This window comes from Lissotriton helveticus, chromosome 1_1 (genome assembly GCF_964261635.1).
Source record: "Lissotriton helveticus chromosome 1_1, aLisHel1.1, whole genome shotgun sequence".
Taxonomy (NCBI): domain Eukaryota; kingdom Metazoa; phylum Chordata; class Amphibia; order Caudata; family Salamandridae; genus Lissotriton; species Lissotriton helveticus.
Window position 1 is genome coordinate 1,810,687,531 of NC_136057.1, and position 17,448 is coordinate 1,810,704,978.

Sequence of the window (17,448 nt, forward strand, 5' to 3'; positions counted from 1 at the left end):
TTTCGCTGTGAAAAGAAGCAGTTTCCACAGTGAGAAGAAGGATTTTAGTTGTGGCTGGTGGTACTTCGGGAGTAGTGACTTCCTGACATCAGAAAACAAGAAAGTGAAAGCTACAGCGACCGCGAGCAGGCAAATGTACCACGAGCAGGCAAATGTAACCAAGCGCGCGTGACCACGCTAACTGCAAACAGATGGTCCCTGTGCGCCGCTGCTGGCTCCCGCAAGGTGGATGCCGCCAGGAAAAGAGCTGAAGGATTCCAATAGGTCATCTCCTAGAGCAGCGCTTGCACGCTGCGCTAGGCTCAATCTAAAAAGTTTGGTGTGTTCATGTTTGTACTATTCTCATATTTGCCCTGGTCAGAGCCCCAGTAGATATAAATATATGTATATGTTCTGTACTTTGGCAGTGTATAATTGCGTATTGTGATGAAGAGCCCAGATAACAAATTCCCTGCTAGTTCTCTTCCAGAACTGATTGCCTTTCTCTACAGTAAGAGTCTATTTTACAGTCCTTGGAACAACTCCAAGACATGTCTGTTCTCTCCGCAGTGCCCATAACGCCATAACAGAGGGCCTTGTAGGGCCAAGAGAGATCTGCTGCCTGCTTAACCCCAGCCCGCTGACATGCTAAAAGGTTTGACAACAAGTTCACTAAAATGTCTCGATTTACTGAAACTGATGCCAAAATCCACATTGTACTGTATTAAAGGTGATCATGTGCATATGGTCTTCCATTAAAATTTGACACAGTACTGAATCGAATCTATTGGTTTCATCTGCACAACATGAAAACGTTTCACACATAAGTTAAAGACAAATCGCTTCAAGCCACGAACCAGCACAGTGTAGCATGCTGCTCATGTGTGTATGCACTTAGGTGCCCCACAAAGGTACAAGTACTATATCAATGGTAAAATACAATCTGTTGTGTGAAACATGCATAAACAAGGTTTTAAAAGCCTATTTAACAGCACCATCATAGCCATGAAGAAAGTTGTGCTAAATATGTCTGCTGTAAAAATGGGGAGTTGAGCTTTTTCTTTCGGTGAGGCTCTTCACGCCACCTAGATAGCATAGGGGCACATTCAACCATAAGGGTGAGATGGGTCCGTTGGTCAAGCGCAGGACTGTGACAGACAGCCCACATGATAAGCTGAGGTCAACCATCTTGTGAAAGTCTCTGGAGTGTCAAAGTGAAATGAGAGTTATTCCCTTGATCTGCAATCAAGGAGGCAGGGGTGTAACACAAGCTCCTGCAGGGCAAGGTGATCCCAAATGACTGAGGCCAAGTTCAATTAATATCTTTGAGATATGGGAGACTCAGGGGCCCCCAATCATTTTGCAGTACACCACTGCAAGGAGGGAGACGTGCTCAATCTGTGCAATAGACATGCAGCACTGCAGCCAGAACCAGACAAGTCTGGCTTCATCTTAGTGAAAAAGTACATTTGGATCTGTACAGGGCTATCAGCTGAGTTGACTCGCAACCGCAATCGAGTTTCCGGGGAAAGACAGGGGTTGGGTTCTTCAAGGGCCCTTAGCTGAAGGGAGTGTTAAACACATTCCCACATCCCTGATAAATGGATCAGAGTGAAACAAGTTGTCTGGTGCCAGGACAAAACAAAACACTCGCAAACAGGTTATTTCAGCTTGCCACGATTACTCTGTGCACTTGTTCACTTGTTAAGGGAAGTGATTGTTACCTCTGATGGGACAAGAACACTAGAGGATGAAGCGTCTCTACCTTGATAGCAGAAAGGGAGTAACATGATGGCTAGGGCCCTTAAATCACCTTCTGGTTCTCCGTTCCAGTGATGAACCCCATTTCTGTGGTTTTGGTGCACCTTATCTCGGCACACAAGCCAGGCAGTTCTGGAGGAACACTGTACTGGTGGCAGAGTACAGTCAAAAGACACACACCAGTTGGCTTCCCTCCAGCAAGAGATGCAAATGTTATGCAGTTGAGCTTCTGCAAACTACATGTGATACAATGCACTTGTTTTAAAGCACAAGCATTGGTATATAAGCTACCCTAGCTGAATTTAGATTTTAAAAAGGCACCACACATAAGCAATCCAAAAAAAGAGACCAAATAGTTTTAAGGGCAGACCCATCGTGAGGAAATCCTTGACCATGAGGAAGCTAGCTCTCATCCAAATCATTCAGTAGAGAAAACGAGAACTGGCAAGGGTGTGCCTATGAGCACAGAAGGGATTGTGCCACGTATGATTGTTACATGGATGCACAGCCCAGTGTGCAAAGCACTGAATCAAAAGCAACTGAAACTTGTTAGTCTTGCCATAGTTGGCAGGGTCCCACAAGCTGAAAACAGTAAAGAGCTGGGATATAAGAGTAAAAAATAATATGTGTAGGTAAGTTTTTACTTATTAGAAATAATGTTTGATTTAAACATGATTCAGTTACTATGATTAGGTCGTAGTCAGACACATTGATGGGGATTAACATTTGCAGAACAATAGGGCATGTTTTTTTTAAGTGAGCAAGCCATTTTCTTTCTGTGTGCTTCTGTGTTTTTGCATTTCAGGAAAATCATCCAAGACAAAGCCTCAATTGTGGTGGTTGTAATGTAATAATGATGCTCTCTCGAAGAAGAAATGTTCAGGAAGTTTCTTTATTTTGTAACTTCGCAAGATTTCCTGTCAATGTCTTCGATTAGCTGAGCAAACCATTGTACTGCTGTGTTACGTAAAATGTCAATGTGTTTCCTTAATCAGATATGCATAACCTAATCAATTAAATACATTAGGTAGTAGGTGTATCTAGAAGTATCTTCTTTACCAGAAGATTGATTGGTTTATGTGTTTGCAACATTGCTATTATAACCTTACAATGTCATTTCATACCATGAAATTAGTTACTTCTGTACCCTGAAACCTTATAAAAGTTGCATTATTTTGGAGACAAGCCAGTCTTTTAGCTTATTTCTTTGAAGGCAGACTCTATGCTAGTGTGTTTACCGATTTGTACTTTTTTTCCTTGGTTTCCTTCAGAGGCAGAACTTATACTAATCCTCTTAAAAAAAATTATACTTTGGTTCCTTTATTGATGCCAATTCCAAACCAACGAATTACTTATTGCCTTCTTTAATGATCATTAAAAAAAAAAAACTTTTAATGATTTCACTTGGAATCCTGGTCTCACAGAGCTTTATTAGTATTGAACTAAGCCTTACGAAGATTAAGACAGTCCCAATCTTGTGCATTGTTTAACTGAGGTTGTCTGAAAAGTGCTGTAGTTATAGGGGCACTCATAATACTATCATAACACTAGTAGGAACATAAGATACTTTAGTTGTCCCAGTTCTTACCTAATACATTCTTGTGAGCCACCTTTAAGAACCAGTATTACTACAGCTTGAGGACAGCCAATTTTTAATATTTTAGAATGGCCATAGAACTTTTTTTTCAGAATTGTGTTCTCCCTTGAAATTAATTATGATTAACACAAGGGAGGGAGGGGAAGCTGGGAGTGAGGAGGCAAAAAAGGTTTGGTCATGGCTAATGTATGGTGGCACTGGGCTGGGAAGTAACACATTTCAGATCTCTTCTTTGCAGTGGGGTGACCTGCGAGCAACATACATTAATTAAAGAAGTTACTCAATGTATCGGTCACAGTCAAACTCAGAAGCACTTGGTTGAAATCTCATGACACAAAGGAACCTTCTATGTTCTTGCTGCTTCACTTAAACCAGAACTATGCACTTTGTTATAAGGGACATGGACAATTCAAAGTAGCAGTCAGCAACTTCGCAGGTTACAACCAGATGAGACTATTTTTAAGAGCCATACTATCTAGGTGCCTTGATCTAAAGGGCACAAGGTAATGGTATCCTCCAGAGAATATTCTGGATCTTCGCCCATTTACTTTCAAATAAATGGTTTTCAAAATGAATCGAGTAAGGATGAAAACGTAAATGAAAGTTAGTGAACTTTTTTTAAAAGTACTATAATTTCAAGAGTGGTTCTAATTTTTTTTAAACTATAAATAAACAAACTTTAATAAAAAAAATGTTAGACATGAAATACATCCTTAAATCTACTACACATTTGGGCAATCATTCAGTGGCTGAGTTTTATTCCAAACATTTTATACTAACCTTTTGGATCGTTATGAGTTAGCAACTGGATATCAAACTGTTTTGCAAACTCCGTTAGGTCTGGTGGCATCACGCAGCAGGAAGCCAAATTTACTTGGTTACTGTTTGGTTTCACCTACAAAAAAGTCAAATGCAATTACTTTTAGTAATTGCCCAGACATCAACATAATAAGGCAGCCACATATAGGAACAGTATCATCAATGTTCTAATTTTCACTTTTCACAGTTGCTTTAAACAGTTAAAGTTCAAAATATCATTTTTATGTGACGTTTTTGTTACAACAATTTTTTTTCCAACCGTTTTAGGCCTATTAACAAATGCTAAAAGAAGTAAGGATGTCGGTGGGAAATGGAGGAAAAGGTTCATTTTACTTTCAATGGACCAAATAAGTAGGGGAAGTGAACGAAATTAAGCAGACCGGGACAACGGTACAAGTTAATTAGGAAGAACAAATCTGAAGAAGTAGGTCAAGGAGCTTAAAGTGCTGACCATATTTAATCTGCAAAAAATAGATTCTGCTTTCAAAAATGCATAGAGAAACAAAAGAAAGGAGGGTGAAACCCACAATTCTATGACAAAGTATAAGAGGTAACTTAAACTCAACCAACCATGACAGGGTAGAGCCATGACGCAAAGGCTGGTACAACTGACTTTTGAAAACAATACAGTCACTTTTATTATTTGGGGAGAATGCACTGTACGTCGCTCAACACTACACCACCACAAACCTAGGATCTGGCTATGGATGTCAGACAGGACAAAACACCTCCAACATAGTTTCCTTTTCTTGCCAGATCTCGTTCTGAAATCTCACAGTCTGGAAGCTTGAATTGGTTACCAATGTGTCTACCATTTTACAATAAATACAGACGCTACCATGCAAGCAAAATGTTATCTTCATTCTATTCCTTGACAAAGAAATACAATTCTCTATTTGATCGCTGTACTTTAGTTCAAGCCTTGGTCATCTTTCTAATTGATAAGAAGCAGGGTACGGCAGCACGCAGGTACCATTTTTAGCTGAAATTACAAGCGTTCATGTCTTGTGGGGTTGAACTGAAGCAGTCATCACAGGCTGCAATGAACCCTGGTACTTGTAGTTTTGATTCATTATTTAGTGTCTTTCTCCAGTGAGGTAAGGCTCAGCCTTACATCACTACATCCATACCCGTGTGGAAGATAAGGAAGGGTCAATGCAATAAATACCCAAATTGAATGCATGGTATGATGCCTCCTTTAGCCAATTCCCAAAGAAGTGAACACTTGTCAAAAAGTTCAGCTAATAGCTGAAACGGAGTAGGACTCCATTGTTTCTTGAACATAGTTCACTGGGTCTGTGGAGTAAATAAGCTATGTACTGGGGAGAGTGTGCTGAGACTGTACGGATTGTCATTTTGTTTTCAGTTTCTGGAATGCAGTACCCGGCGCCAGTATCTATGCATTGTCACCAGTATTAAGTTGGACATTATAGCTAAATTATGCCTTTGATGTTGGCTAGACCTATCTGAGGAGCTCCAAAAACGAGAAACACTTTTCAGGGAATGTCATGAGAAACTGTTTGAGGATATTACTGCGCTAATACAGGCAGAAAAAAACGGATCCATGATGCAAAGTGCTGAATGTTTCAATGGGCCACTAAAGCATCAGTGGACTAGTGGAAACACATCACTTCAGTCCTGAATTGAAGGAGCTGTCTTGGTTGTCTCTGCCAATCAGGAGCGCAACCAGACCCACATTTTGGGGGGGCTAACAGTTGGGACAGTGGAGCTGAAACAATGTTTTAAACCAGAGTAAAAATTACCTGTGGTGGCTCTTTTCACTGTTGTGGGACACTGCAGAATAGGAGTCCTTTTTCAGCAATATATGGTCAAAGATGTTTTTAAACGCACAACAGACTTCTAACATTGGTGAGAGTTAAACATCCTTTAAGCTATTTAAGGGCTTTCCTGAAGGAGCTTTAACAGAATGGATGATAAATGTGAGATCTTAATATTACATTGGGCCAAAAGACTGTTGACGATTAAATAGGTCACGTTTCTGTGTCTGGGGCTAGTTGAATTTTTCTCAACCTTTAAAAATCTATATGTAGTTATCCTCCCCAAAAGAATGTTTCGGAAAAATGGTAGCAAAAGGAGCAGTATAAAAAAATTATACATACATACATATATATATATATATATATATATATATATATATATATATATATATATATATATATTTTTATTAGTACAGGAGACAGCTTTCTTGATATTAGGAGGAGCACGTCCTTCATGTCAATGTTTCATTACACATTGAATGTTGAAAATGTACTTCTTCGTACTACATTAAAAAACCTTTAGTTAAATTTCCCATGATATATTCATGGGTTTTACTGGGTTGGTCATTCTTATAGTCTGAAATGCAATAGACATATGGAAAGAATTATTCGAAAGTCACAGAAACTCAGCACAAAGTGAAAAGGTCCATGGTGCCCTCACAGCACACATTGACCTCAATCAGGGGTATCCAGAATAAGAGGCTGCTACAGCTGGAATGCCATTGGTTATCCCTGTCACTGTACTTGCTAACCATGGCCTCAAGGTTCATGGAAGCAGAAGAATAGGTAACTAAACATAGGTATAAGATTTCTGTTTTCTGGCAACATACCTAAGAAAACTAGTTAGAGAAACATTTAAAAATATTAATACACTTGGTTACAGTATTTGGCAACCAAGTATAACGATTAACTTGTACAACGGTCTGTGGATTTTTAACATAGGTTTTATAATTCTTGTGGTTGGAGAGGAATCATTATGACTTCTTAGGTGCAGAGAAGGAATGCTTAGTGGCAGCGTAATAAAGTAGTTCCAGAAAGAATGGTACAGACATTAGAGTGACTTCTAACAGGAGTGATGGGGCTAAGTCAGAAACATGGAAAATTATTTGGATAAATCTGAATAATCATAGTGTATGAAAAAGACTGATATGCCGGCATACTAGTGTTTACTGGGTTTCCTTAAACAGGAAACTGATTTGGGCACACTACTTCTCTCCCTCCCAGAGGGCCAATTGGTAATGGGAGGGGACTACAACGCTGTGGTGTCAGGGACCCTAGACAGGCAACCCCCACGGGACATACCACAGGGGCAAAAGTGGTTGACTGACTTCCTGGACGCCTTCGGGCTCACGGACGTATGGCGACTACTGCACCCCGCAGACACTCACTTCACCTTTTTTTCTGGCCCGCACAAATCGTTCTCCCGCCTTGACTATATCCTCACTGTGCTGCAACATGATATGACGATACGAGAAGCCACACACCTTACGCGCGGCATATCTGACCACTCGCCGGTTAGTACCCACATAACGTTCGGGACCAGACGTGAGGGCTGCATTGCACCAATCAGCGCCTGGCATCTGAAAAATGAGGAGATTAGTAAGAAGTTATCTAAATCCATAGCCCACTGCTTTGAGGATAACGTGGGATCGGTTGACTTCCCCGTAACCCTATGGGAGGCCTTCAAAACCGTGATTAGGGGGGAGGCGTTGTCAGCCATAGCAGGTAGGCGGAGGGATAGAGAACAGCAGGTTACCGCAGTGGAGGCGGATCTGGCAGGGTTAGAGAGAGAGGCGCGCGAGAATGGGACGATTGACGTACAACACCGCTTGCGGCTCAAGACTGCGGAGTACAGAGATTTGGTTGCGCAAGAGGCCAAGACGGTGGCTATGCACAAGATGGGGAGGATATATGACCAGGGAGACAACGCTGGGAAACTTATAGCATGGTTCGATAAAAAACAACAGGCCAGTAGAGTGGTGCCGGAAATACGAACGGCTTCGGGGACTGTCGTGACTGAACCTCGGGAGATAGTGGCAGAATTCGCCAGGCACTACAAACAGGTATAGAGCCGGGAGTCTGACCGGCCGGAGGAGGACTCGGTAGCCCTCCTGGCAGATATCCGACTGCCTTGTCTGTCGGAGGAAGACCGGACTGCCCTTGAGAGCCCGCTCGAAGCCGCTGAGCTTCAACGCGCTATAGCCGACCTCCGCCCAGGGAAGGCCATGTGACCTAACGGCCTCCCAATAGAGCTCTACAAGCTGAAACCTGATGCCCTTGGTACACACCTAAAACACATGTTCGATGTAAGTAGAGAGGCGGGGAAGCTGCCCAGAGACCAGCGCATAGCAACTATAGTGGCAATACCGAAAGAGGGTAGACCTACAGAAATCTGTACCTCGTACAGGCCAATTTCGTTGCTCAACGCGGAGCCAAAAATTCTGGCTAAAACATTGGCCAATCGACTTCAGCTGGTCCTCTCTGCACTGGTCCACCCAGACCAGTCAGGTTTCATGCCCCGCCGCAACACCGCATTAAACATCAGGCGCCTCAACTGCGTACTCGGGCAAAGCCATAGGCTGCGGGAAGAGGCAGTGGTGCTCTCCCTTGATGCCACTATGGCATTTGACACCCTTGAGTGGCCATATATGATCGCGATACTTCGTAAACTGGGCTTTGGGCCGAATTTTATATCCTGGATCCGTCTCCTCTACACCGAACCGCTGGCCCAGGTGGTAGTAAACGGTAAGGCGTCAGAAGTCTTCACTCTAGAGAGGGAAACAAGACAGGGCTACCCTCTCTCTCCCCTCCTATTCGCGCTTTCCCTGGAGCCGCTAGCGGCCTGGATAAGGCAAGACGTCTACCTCAAAGGGATAGCATGGACGGAGGGTTGGGAGGACAAGATCTCCCTATACGCCGACGATATCCTTCTTTACCTCTCTAGACCAAGTAGATCTATAGTGGCGGCACTTGACATCTTTGCGAGCTTCGGGCGGAACTCCGGATTCCGGATAAATTGGAGCAAATCCCACCTCTACGTGCTCAGAGGGGACCCCCCGAGGCTCCCAGCTAACTGTCCCATTACAGTAGCGGAGGACGGATTCAGGTACCTAGGAGTCTTTGTCTCCACGGACAAGACTCTACTATACGAATAGAACCTTCTACCGCCTCTGGAAAGACTCCAGCGAGATGTCAAGTCCTGGCGGCAACTCCCGCTGTCGTTGCTGGGCAGGGCAGCCCTCTTTAAAATGATGGCTTTGCCCAGATTTCTGTATGCATTACAAAATTATCCGGATCTAATACCAAACACATACTTTGCTGCGATTGAAGCGGCGCAGCGTGACCTCCTATGGGCAGGGGCGCCCAGAATAGCGCTACACAAACTCACGTTGGGATGGTATGACGGTGGAATAGCCCTCCCAGACATCCGTAAATACTACTGGGCTGCCCACCTCCCAGCAATTAACCACGGTACATACGGTGATGGGAATGTCCCCGGGTACGGGATGGACAGGTGGCTATTTCCTGGGGGAAACTATGAAATCGCACTCTACTCTAAGCCGGGTAAACACCACCTCACGGGACCGACCAAACACTCGGTACAGATATGGCATGCTGCACAGCGAAAAATGGGATGGTCGGGTGTCCTAACTATGTCCACCCCACTATGGGCGTCAGAAAAACTGGGCAACTTGGGACGCACTAAGGGGTTCCGTAATTGGGACCTGATAGGGATCTCACGAATTGGGGACATTTGGGGCCCTAAGGGAATCCACACGTTTGCACACATACAAGACACGTATGCCCTAGCCCCCACAGAACACTTTAGATACTTACAAGTGAGACATTCCCTGCAAACTAACATTCAGCCAGATACCACACAGCCCCAGGCCTCCCCACTTGAAGACAGACTACTTGATGGGTATATACCAGACCACGCCATCTCTCTAACTTACAAAAAGCTAATTAATAACCCCCCCGACATGCTCCTCTCCCTAAAAGAGAAGTGGGTTGCAGATGGGCTTGAGATGGACTAGGAGGAGTGGAATTGGGCTCTTGCCTCCCCTAGGGAAGTGGCGATATCGGCCAGACTGCGCTTGATACAATTAAAAATTTTGCATAGAGTGTATATTTCCTGCACTAGGCTACAAGCTATGGGGAGGGGAGGAGAAGGTCTTTGTAGAAGGGGATGTGGAGGAAGAGGCACCTTCTTCCACATACTATGGGACTGTCCGAAGGTGCAAAGATATTGGAGACGGGTGGTGCAGTGTATGGGGGAGGTATGGGAGGCGGAGATCCGTTTGGAGGCCAAGAGATGCCTCCTGAACATTTGGGAACCCACTGACCTGCCTTCTAAAGGGAAGATATGGGTGACACTTGGGCAGATGGTGGCGAAAAGAAACATTGCCAGGCTTTGGGGGGCCCCTAATCCACCGAAACTTATAGACTGGCAAAGCGACATGGACTGGTGCATGCTGCAAGAAAAAACTGTGTATATAACGAGAGGTTGCCCCCGCAAATGGGGAGAGATCTGGTCCAACTGGAACATCTTTAGAGGCAACCTATGTGAACCACCCCATGTACCACAACCTGGCTCAGAAGATCTAGACTAAAATGTTTTGCCTATTGCTGTGGGTACGGAACTGCTTGATTGATTACAAATTGTATTTCTGCTGTGATAACGTACGCGAGCTGACTGTAACTGATTGACTGTGATTGTTTCTTTGATGCATAATAAAAAAATAATTTAAAAAAGAAAAACAGGAAACTGAGTTGAGCAGTTTTCTTGTAAACTGAATCCTACCCCGGTGTAATTTTTAGATGTAGTGTAATGTTTTTACTGAACAGGAAGCAGTTATTTCAAGAATGCAAACACCTCTGCATAGTATTGTCTTTTTCAAGCACTGCCCCATATTCTAATCTACCTCTCTCCCTCTTAACCCCTTAAACTGATATTACAATTTTAACATTTACAACCCTAGTGGTGTCTGTCCTCTCACAGCCATGCTCTCCCTTCAGTCTTCCCCAATCAGACAGGCACACAGCTAAATGAAATTGATGGACGAAAGCTCATAAAATACACTACTGTAGCCACTGTGCAGTAGCCTAGTGAGCTACTGCTTCCATGGAGTTCTCTCTGACCGGACTTAGTAAGTCTTGAACTGTATACCATGATTTGTACTCTGTCTCTCCCCGAATGTTCTCTATGCCACTTCAAACCATAACAAAATTTTTCCCGGGCCATGACAATTACCTGCTTCCCTCTCCTGATCACTCCTGCCACCCATCATTTCTTTTTTTCCTTCCTTCCCAACCTGCTGGTCAGATGGCTAAACGGGTTACCAATAAAGCAATGTTGTTCTTCCCAGAAAGATAATAATGTCATGGGGTATACCCATTCTATCCAAACTTATCCTTTACTTCTTATCGCTTATGTCCTGCGCTCTCTTATCCTTCTCCCTCGTTTCTATTTCCTACTCCTTCAGCACTTTCAGGTGACCCCAAGGGGCTTAAACAGCTATACAAATGTTCAACATAACTTCCTATGCTGAAAACATGCTAGTTAATCTGCGGATCAATGGCGCATGGATGAATGTAATAACATCACATCAAGAGTATGCAAAATGTCTGACTGACTAGGAAATAATGTGCTGAATTTGAACAAGGACAACATTGAGGTTATAATTTTAGGTCCTAAAGTACTCGTTTCCTTACTCTGTTTGCAAAAGGCAACTATATTGGGAGTTCCAGTCAAACATTAGAAAGGTGTTATAAACTGGAGTTTTGTTTGGAACTCAGACTTAAGTCAGATCCCTGTGTCAACACTAAATAGCCCTTCACTTTCAACTTGAGAGCATGCGTGGGGTACAGGGTGGAAATGCGATAGAGATCGGTATCGATTAGGGCAAAATACTTTTTAGAGGTCTCAAATTCAAAAGCTATAGCCAGTTCAAACCCCTGTCGTATGACTGAGTTTTGCACTGAAGGAGGATCCTAACAAATTTTAGCATAGGATGTCCATCAGTAGACTAGATGGTACACAGTCAAGGTGTAAAAGAAAGTCATAGTGCAAATGCAGTAGGGCTCAGGGAGAGCAAGAAGGCTGGAGCAGAAACATCCAAGTGATAGCAGATGTAAGTTCTCTACAACCAGCATATGTATATAGTATAGTAGTTCCTCACTGTCGGCAAGGAGATGAACTAGATGAAAGAAGATGTAAAAGACCAGGAAGTTACTGAAGTCTGAGATGCATAAGGCCACCCATGGGACAAACTCCAGCACAATCCATGGAACCAGCAGCATGCAGCCACACACAGACCAGAAGTGGGGGAAACAAGCTGCAGCAGGACGACTTTGAAATAGAGATGATGAAAATATGTTCCAGCTATCAGTGTGACACAGGCAGCCCACAAAAACTGATAGTCTACAATACCGATGCCCCAGGATCTCCATGTAGGCACTGCGGAATCAGCTGCTGCAACTGGAAAAGCAGGTGCGGATGTCACCACAGTACAGCTGCAATTTGGGATCATGAGTCAAAGTCCATATTTGTGTGTTGGGGTGCCACCTCTACATGGCATTACACCACCACCACACCCTGATTCTGAGCAAAACAATATCTCCAGCAGAATATCGGCAACAACATGATTGGATAGCAAAAGCCAGGATCAGCCTCTAACTGTATGCCCGAACAAAAGAAATCTTCAAAACACTGAATCCGTACAAGGACTGAAGAGCACTGTTAGCCTGGCCAGTTGAGCACTCAGGCTGCCAAATGGACCAACTTGAAAGGGCAAGTCTGTGGGCTGTTGTTGGGTTCTGTGGGCTATGATGGGACCAAGTCAAGTCAAGTCAAAAGATCTTTATTCGGAATAAAAACATCCATAAAAGTACAGACAAAATACAATAGAAAACTTACAGTAGAATAATGACGTCTGGAAGACAAGTTTGAAAGCAATCAGACATAATCAAATTTCAATTTCATATCTACACGCAAATTGTCCCTTATTTATAAAAACATCTATATACACAATTTAAAAATACACAGTTAAAAGGATACATTCTAATCAACATAGTTTTAAGAATGGATGGGTAATTACAGCATTGTAGATGTGTCCACATAGAAAAATCTTTATAAAGAAATATGCAGCCTGAGAATTTTTTGAGGTGCATGAGAAAAAGTGCTGTGTGCGATTATTATACCTCAGTATATAAAGTGGCTCGTGATCTGACGGCGGCTTTAAGGAAGCAGCTCACCCTGAATATAACTTCATCCGATCCCAGTAGTAGAAACAACCTAAATGCTAATTTAAAATTAGTCAGTTCATGATTTCTACAATAAGGCATTAAGTAATGAGCGGAAAACTTTTTATAGAAACCACAAAAGAACAGGAAATGCATAAGGCTCTGTTTCATGTTAGGGTTACATGGGCAATTTAAACTTTCTAGGTGTTTATTGTAACCCAAAGGGAAGTTTAGTAAATTTACTATACTTCCATCTCGGAAGCGAAACAGTAAACCCCTGTTCCACCTACTAAGTTGCAAACGTAAATACCTGTATGGTGGGCCAGGATGTTTGATGTGGGGTTCAGAATAGCCCATATATTTAATAACAGTGCATTTAATCGAGTTCTTCCTTTCCCGTTCTACTCTATACAAATCATATAATGCCCTAAGAATAATAGTCTTATGGGAACGGTTTATTAAACTTGGTGTAGAAAACAGAGAACCCTGCCCTACACTTTCAAGGCAGTCTTTTACTGCTTTTAACCATGGTATGCAGTATGCCCTATCACATTTTAAACAATCTAAAATTATTTCACGGGTCAAAATGGCAGCCGGGTTATTCCATAGCTTTAGCCAGAAAAGTGCTGGTCTCGATCTTACAAAATCTTCTATGTATGAGATATTTAGCTCGTTATGGCATACATAGTTGGGGGAGCAAATAACCCCGCCAAGCACCTTCCGGCAAAACCTGTTTTCTTCTATTTGAATGTGGGAGCAGTTTGTATAGCCCCAAACCTCGGCGCCATAAGTGCCAGTTGGCATACATTGAGTTTGATAGATCTTAACAAGTGGTGTGATTACGTCAGAATAGTTGGGTTGTCTCAAAGAAGTGACACAGTTTATAGATTTACCCAACTTGTTCCTTGCATAAGATACATGTGCATGCCATGTGCCAGTGTTTGAAAACAGCAGCCCCAGATATGGAAAGGTACTGGTGCTTTTCAAAACATTTGACCCTGATTTGATCTCGGCAATTTTATAATTTTTAGGACCGCAGCTCATGATTAATGATTTTTTAAAATTGGTTATCAAGCCTAAATCGGCCATAAAAAGAACAAATCCTGAAATTAAAATGCGGAGTGCCTTTGGAGTGCGGCCCATCAGGACCGCATCATCAGCGTAAAGAAGGGTAGGTATAGGGACTCCATTTACATGGGGTACATCTTTTGTTAAAATACTCAGGGAGCCGCTTAAGTTATTAATATACAAGATAAACAGGAGGGGGGCCAACACACACCCTTGTCTAACCCACCTACCGATACTGATGTCATCAGAAACTTCTCCAGATTGATTTATACGCACTCGTGCTTTTAAGTCACGATGTAAGAAGGCTAAAAAGTGGACCAAATAATCATCTAAACCATACTCAAGAAGGGTGGACCAAAGGCGGGAACGGTTAACAAAATCAAAAGCGGAACTCAAATCCATAAAACCAAAATACAGAGGGGATTTCTTAGCAATATTATATTTTGCCATAATCAGGTTCAGGTTTAAGCATTGTTCCACCGTTCCAACGCTACTACGGAAACCAAGCTGGCTGGGATGTAGGATCTTACTCTCGTCAGCCCAAGTTCTAATCCTTTTAAATATAATCCGCCCCAAAACTTTCAAAGTGTTGTCAATTAATGAAATGGGGCGGTAACACCCCGGGTCCAGCCTATCACCCTTTTTAAAAATGGGAACGATTGTGCTACAGGACCATGTTTCCGGAATTTGCCCATTTGTTAGATTATTAAAAACATTACATAACAGTGGAGCCCAAAAATCGGGCTCACATTTCAACTGGTCAATTGAGAGCCCGTCTGGGCCGGGCGCTTTATTTCCAGCGCTTTCTGATATTGCATCCTCAACCTCAGATACAGAGATATTAAGTGGGTTTAGGGGTAATAGAGTTAATGGAGGAGTATCTGGTGTTGCATAGATTTTTGCAAAATGTTCAATCCAGATAGGGCCAGTGATGTTACAATTAATTTCCGTTAAATTAGAGCCTATAGATCTTATCTCTTTTACCTCCTTCCAAAACCCTGTAGTATCTTTCAATTCGGCTGAGCGAGCCAGGGAGCCCCAGTGAGTTTTAAGCAGTTCATTTGATCTAGTGCGTAGGGTACGTTTGTACTCTATTCTGAGCAATCTTATTTGTGGTAGGTCCCTTGGTTCAGCTTTTAGGGCAGCTCTCAAATTCCTGTTTGCTTTTGAACAGAGGGCATCGAACCATCTAGGTGTTTCCACAGCTTTACTAGAGGCTGGTCTGGAGATCTCACCTTTTATTACAGAACAGAGTTCAGAGAATGACGTGATTATGTTGACCCCATAGTCATCAATAGTGAGACAATTTTCGATCAAGACTGGATATTTTTTAATAGTTTCAGCTAGGATTCCCCTATTGTCCGCACCCTTCCAAATTACCCTCAATTTGTCAGTTGAAACCTTCAAGTTTTTAGCACCTATTTCATTCCGTATACACTTACCCCTCAAAAGTGATAGGTGAATGACAATTGGGTAATGGTCGCTATAAATTTTACATACAACTTCAGCCCTTATTAGAGCATTAGCGACAGGAGATGAAACGAAAACATAATCAATTGTAGTCCCACCCCCGTGACCAATAAAAGTAGGAAATGGGGCGGTGCTATCCTCCATACCTACATAATCCATGCAATTTACAAGGTCTCTAGTTGTGAGAAAATTTGACAGTTCTGTACCTCTTTTACATGGGGGGTTTCTCGGGTGTATATGAGCGTTAAAGTCCCCTCCTAAACAGATACCATCAAATTTCCCAAATTTCTGTCCATCCATAATTTCATCAATAAAATCAAATAAAAGAATAAAATTAGGGTTAGGTTGGGACAAAAAGTCATTGTTATAGAAATTGATTAAGCATAGTCTTGTCCTCTGGATATACGATAATGCCATGAAGCTAGGACAATTAGTTAGTAGGGTCTCAACTTTGACTTCCGCAGTAATCTTTATCCAGATTGATAATCCACCGCTTGGACGGCCAAACGGGGGAGCTGGAACAATCCTATTATGGCAGCTGTACCCCTCAAATAACAAATCGTCTGTACACCAGGTTTCTTGGAACATTAATATATCATGACAGTTGACCCAATCTTTCCAGGAAGTAATTTCCATCTTTGCCTTCAGACCGGCAATGTTCCAACTAAGGATGATTAGGTTATTATCTGGCCTTAAACAAGGACCCTGGTCAGATCCTGGGACGGATTTTAATGTGGTAAGCCCTTGTTGTTCACGTGGTGTACCAGATAGAAAAGTCTTAGGTGTCAACAAAGGCGCCTCAGAGAGTATTTCCACTGACCGATCGATAGCAGAACACACAGAAGTCGGTTCAGTGGTAGTGGAAGGCAGTCAATCCAATGATTCCAAATCATGAAATATTGCAAACCTATTGTGTAAAGGGAAAACCGGTGGGGGCTGCATCATTTTATGTGGGGGACGGTAAAAATAATTTAGCGGTAAGGGGGTCACCACAGTAGATGGGCCATGTCGCACAGAGGTTTTGTTCAGCAAGAATTTTGCAGTGCCCGGGTTTCTAAAGTTAATTACTATACAGTCCCCATTAATATTTTTGAAGAGAGGACCAACCCAGGTTACTCGCCTTGTGGATAAGATCTCTTTAGAAATGTCATAGCCCACCCCCTTATGCTTTGTTAACCAGTCTATACACTTGTTATGCAGTTGGACCCACGATTCTCCTTGACCTTCCCTGAGAGATGGAATACCAGCCAGAACTAAGACATAAGGGCAAGCATCAGGTGGAAGATGTAAGGCAGGGCCTTGGTGTTTAACAGGCCTAATGTCATCATGTGTGATCTTATTATAGCGCTGGCTGGGGTTCGAAGCGGCCTTCTGCACTGTAATAGTGCGTGCCGCAGGGTTACTCTTGTTAATTATCTTGGGTGGTCCGGGTACAGCAATAGGAAAAGCGGAAGATTTAGACAAAGGATCTGAGGCGCTAGCAACAATACTTAGGGGCAAAGGGGATTTAGTTAAGGGAACAGACGGGTTGCTACCTCTTGTGCTGGTGCTTTTAGCAACCTCAGATGCAGTAGTTGGTAGATTGGTAGCAGCCTGTAGTTCCTTAGCCCTGTTAATGTCTTGATCCCCACAAGTAAGAACACGAGTGGTGGATTCCAGGTCCTTTAGCAGACGTTCTACTCTTATTTTGTCCAAGCTCACTGTGCCTTTTCTCTTGGCATCATCATTTTT

The 17,448-nt window shown here is 42.8% G+C and overlaps 1 protein-coding gene across 1 annotated transcript in view; it reads right to left on the bottom strand.

The window, feature by feature from the left end:
- Positions 1–17,448, bottom strand: part of GCLM (glutamate-cysteine ligase modifier subunit) — a 134,456-nt gene that overhangs the window by 24,456 nt on the left and 92,552 nt on the right. Inside the window, exon 6 of the mRNA XM_078640918.1 lies at positions 4,118–4,232. Coding sequence (XP_078497044.1) covers positions 4,118–4,232 — 115 coding nt within the window. The remainder of the gene's footprint in view (positions 1–4,117; positions 4,233–17,448) is intronic.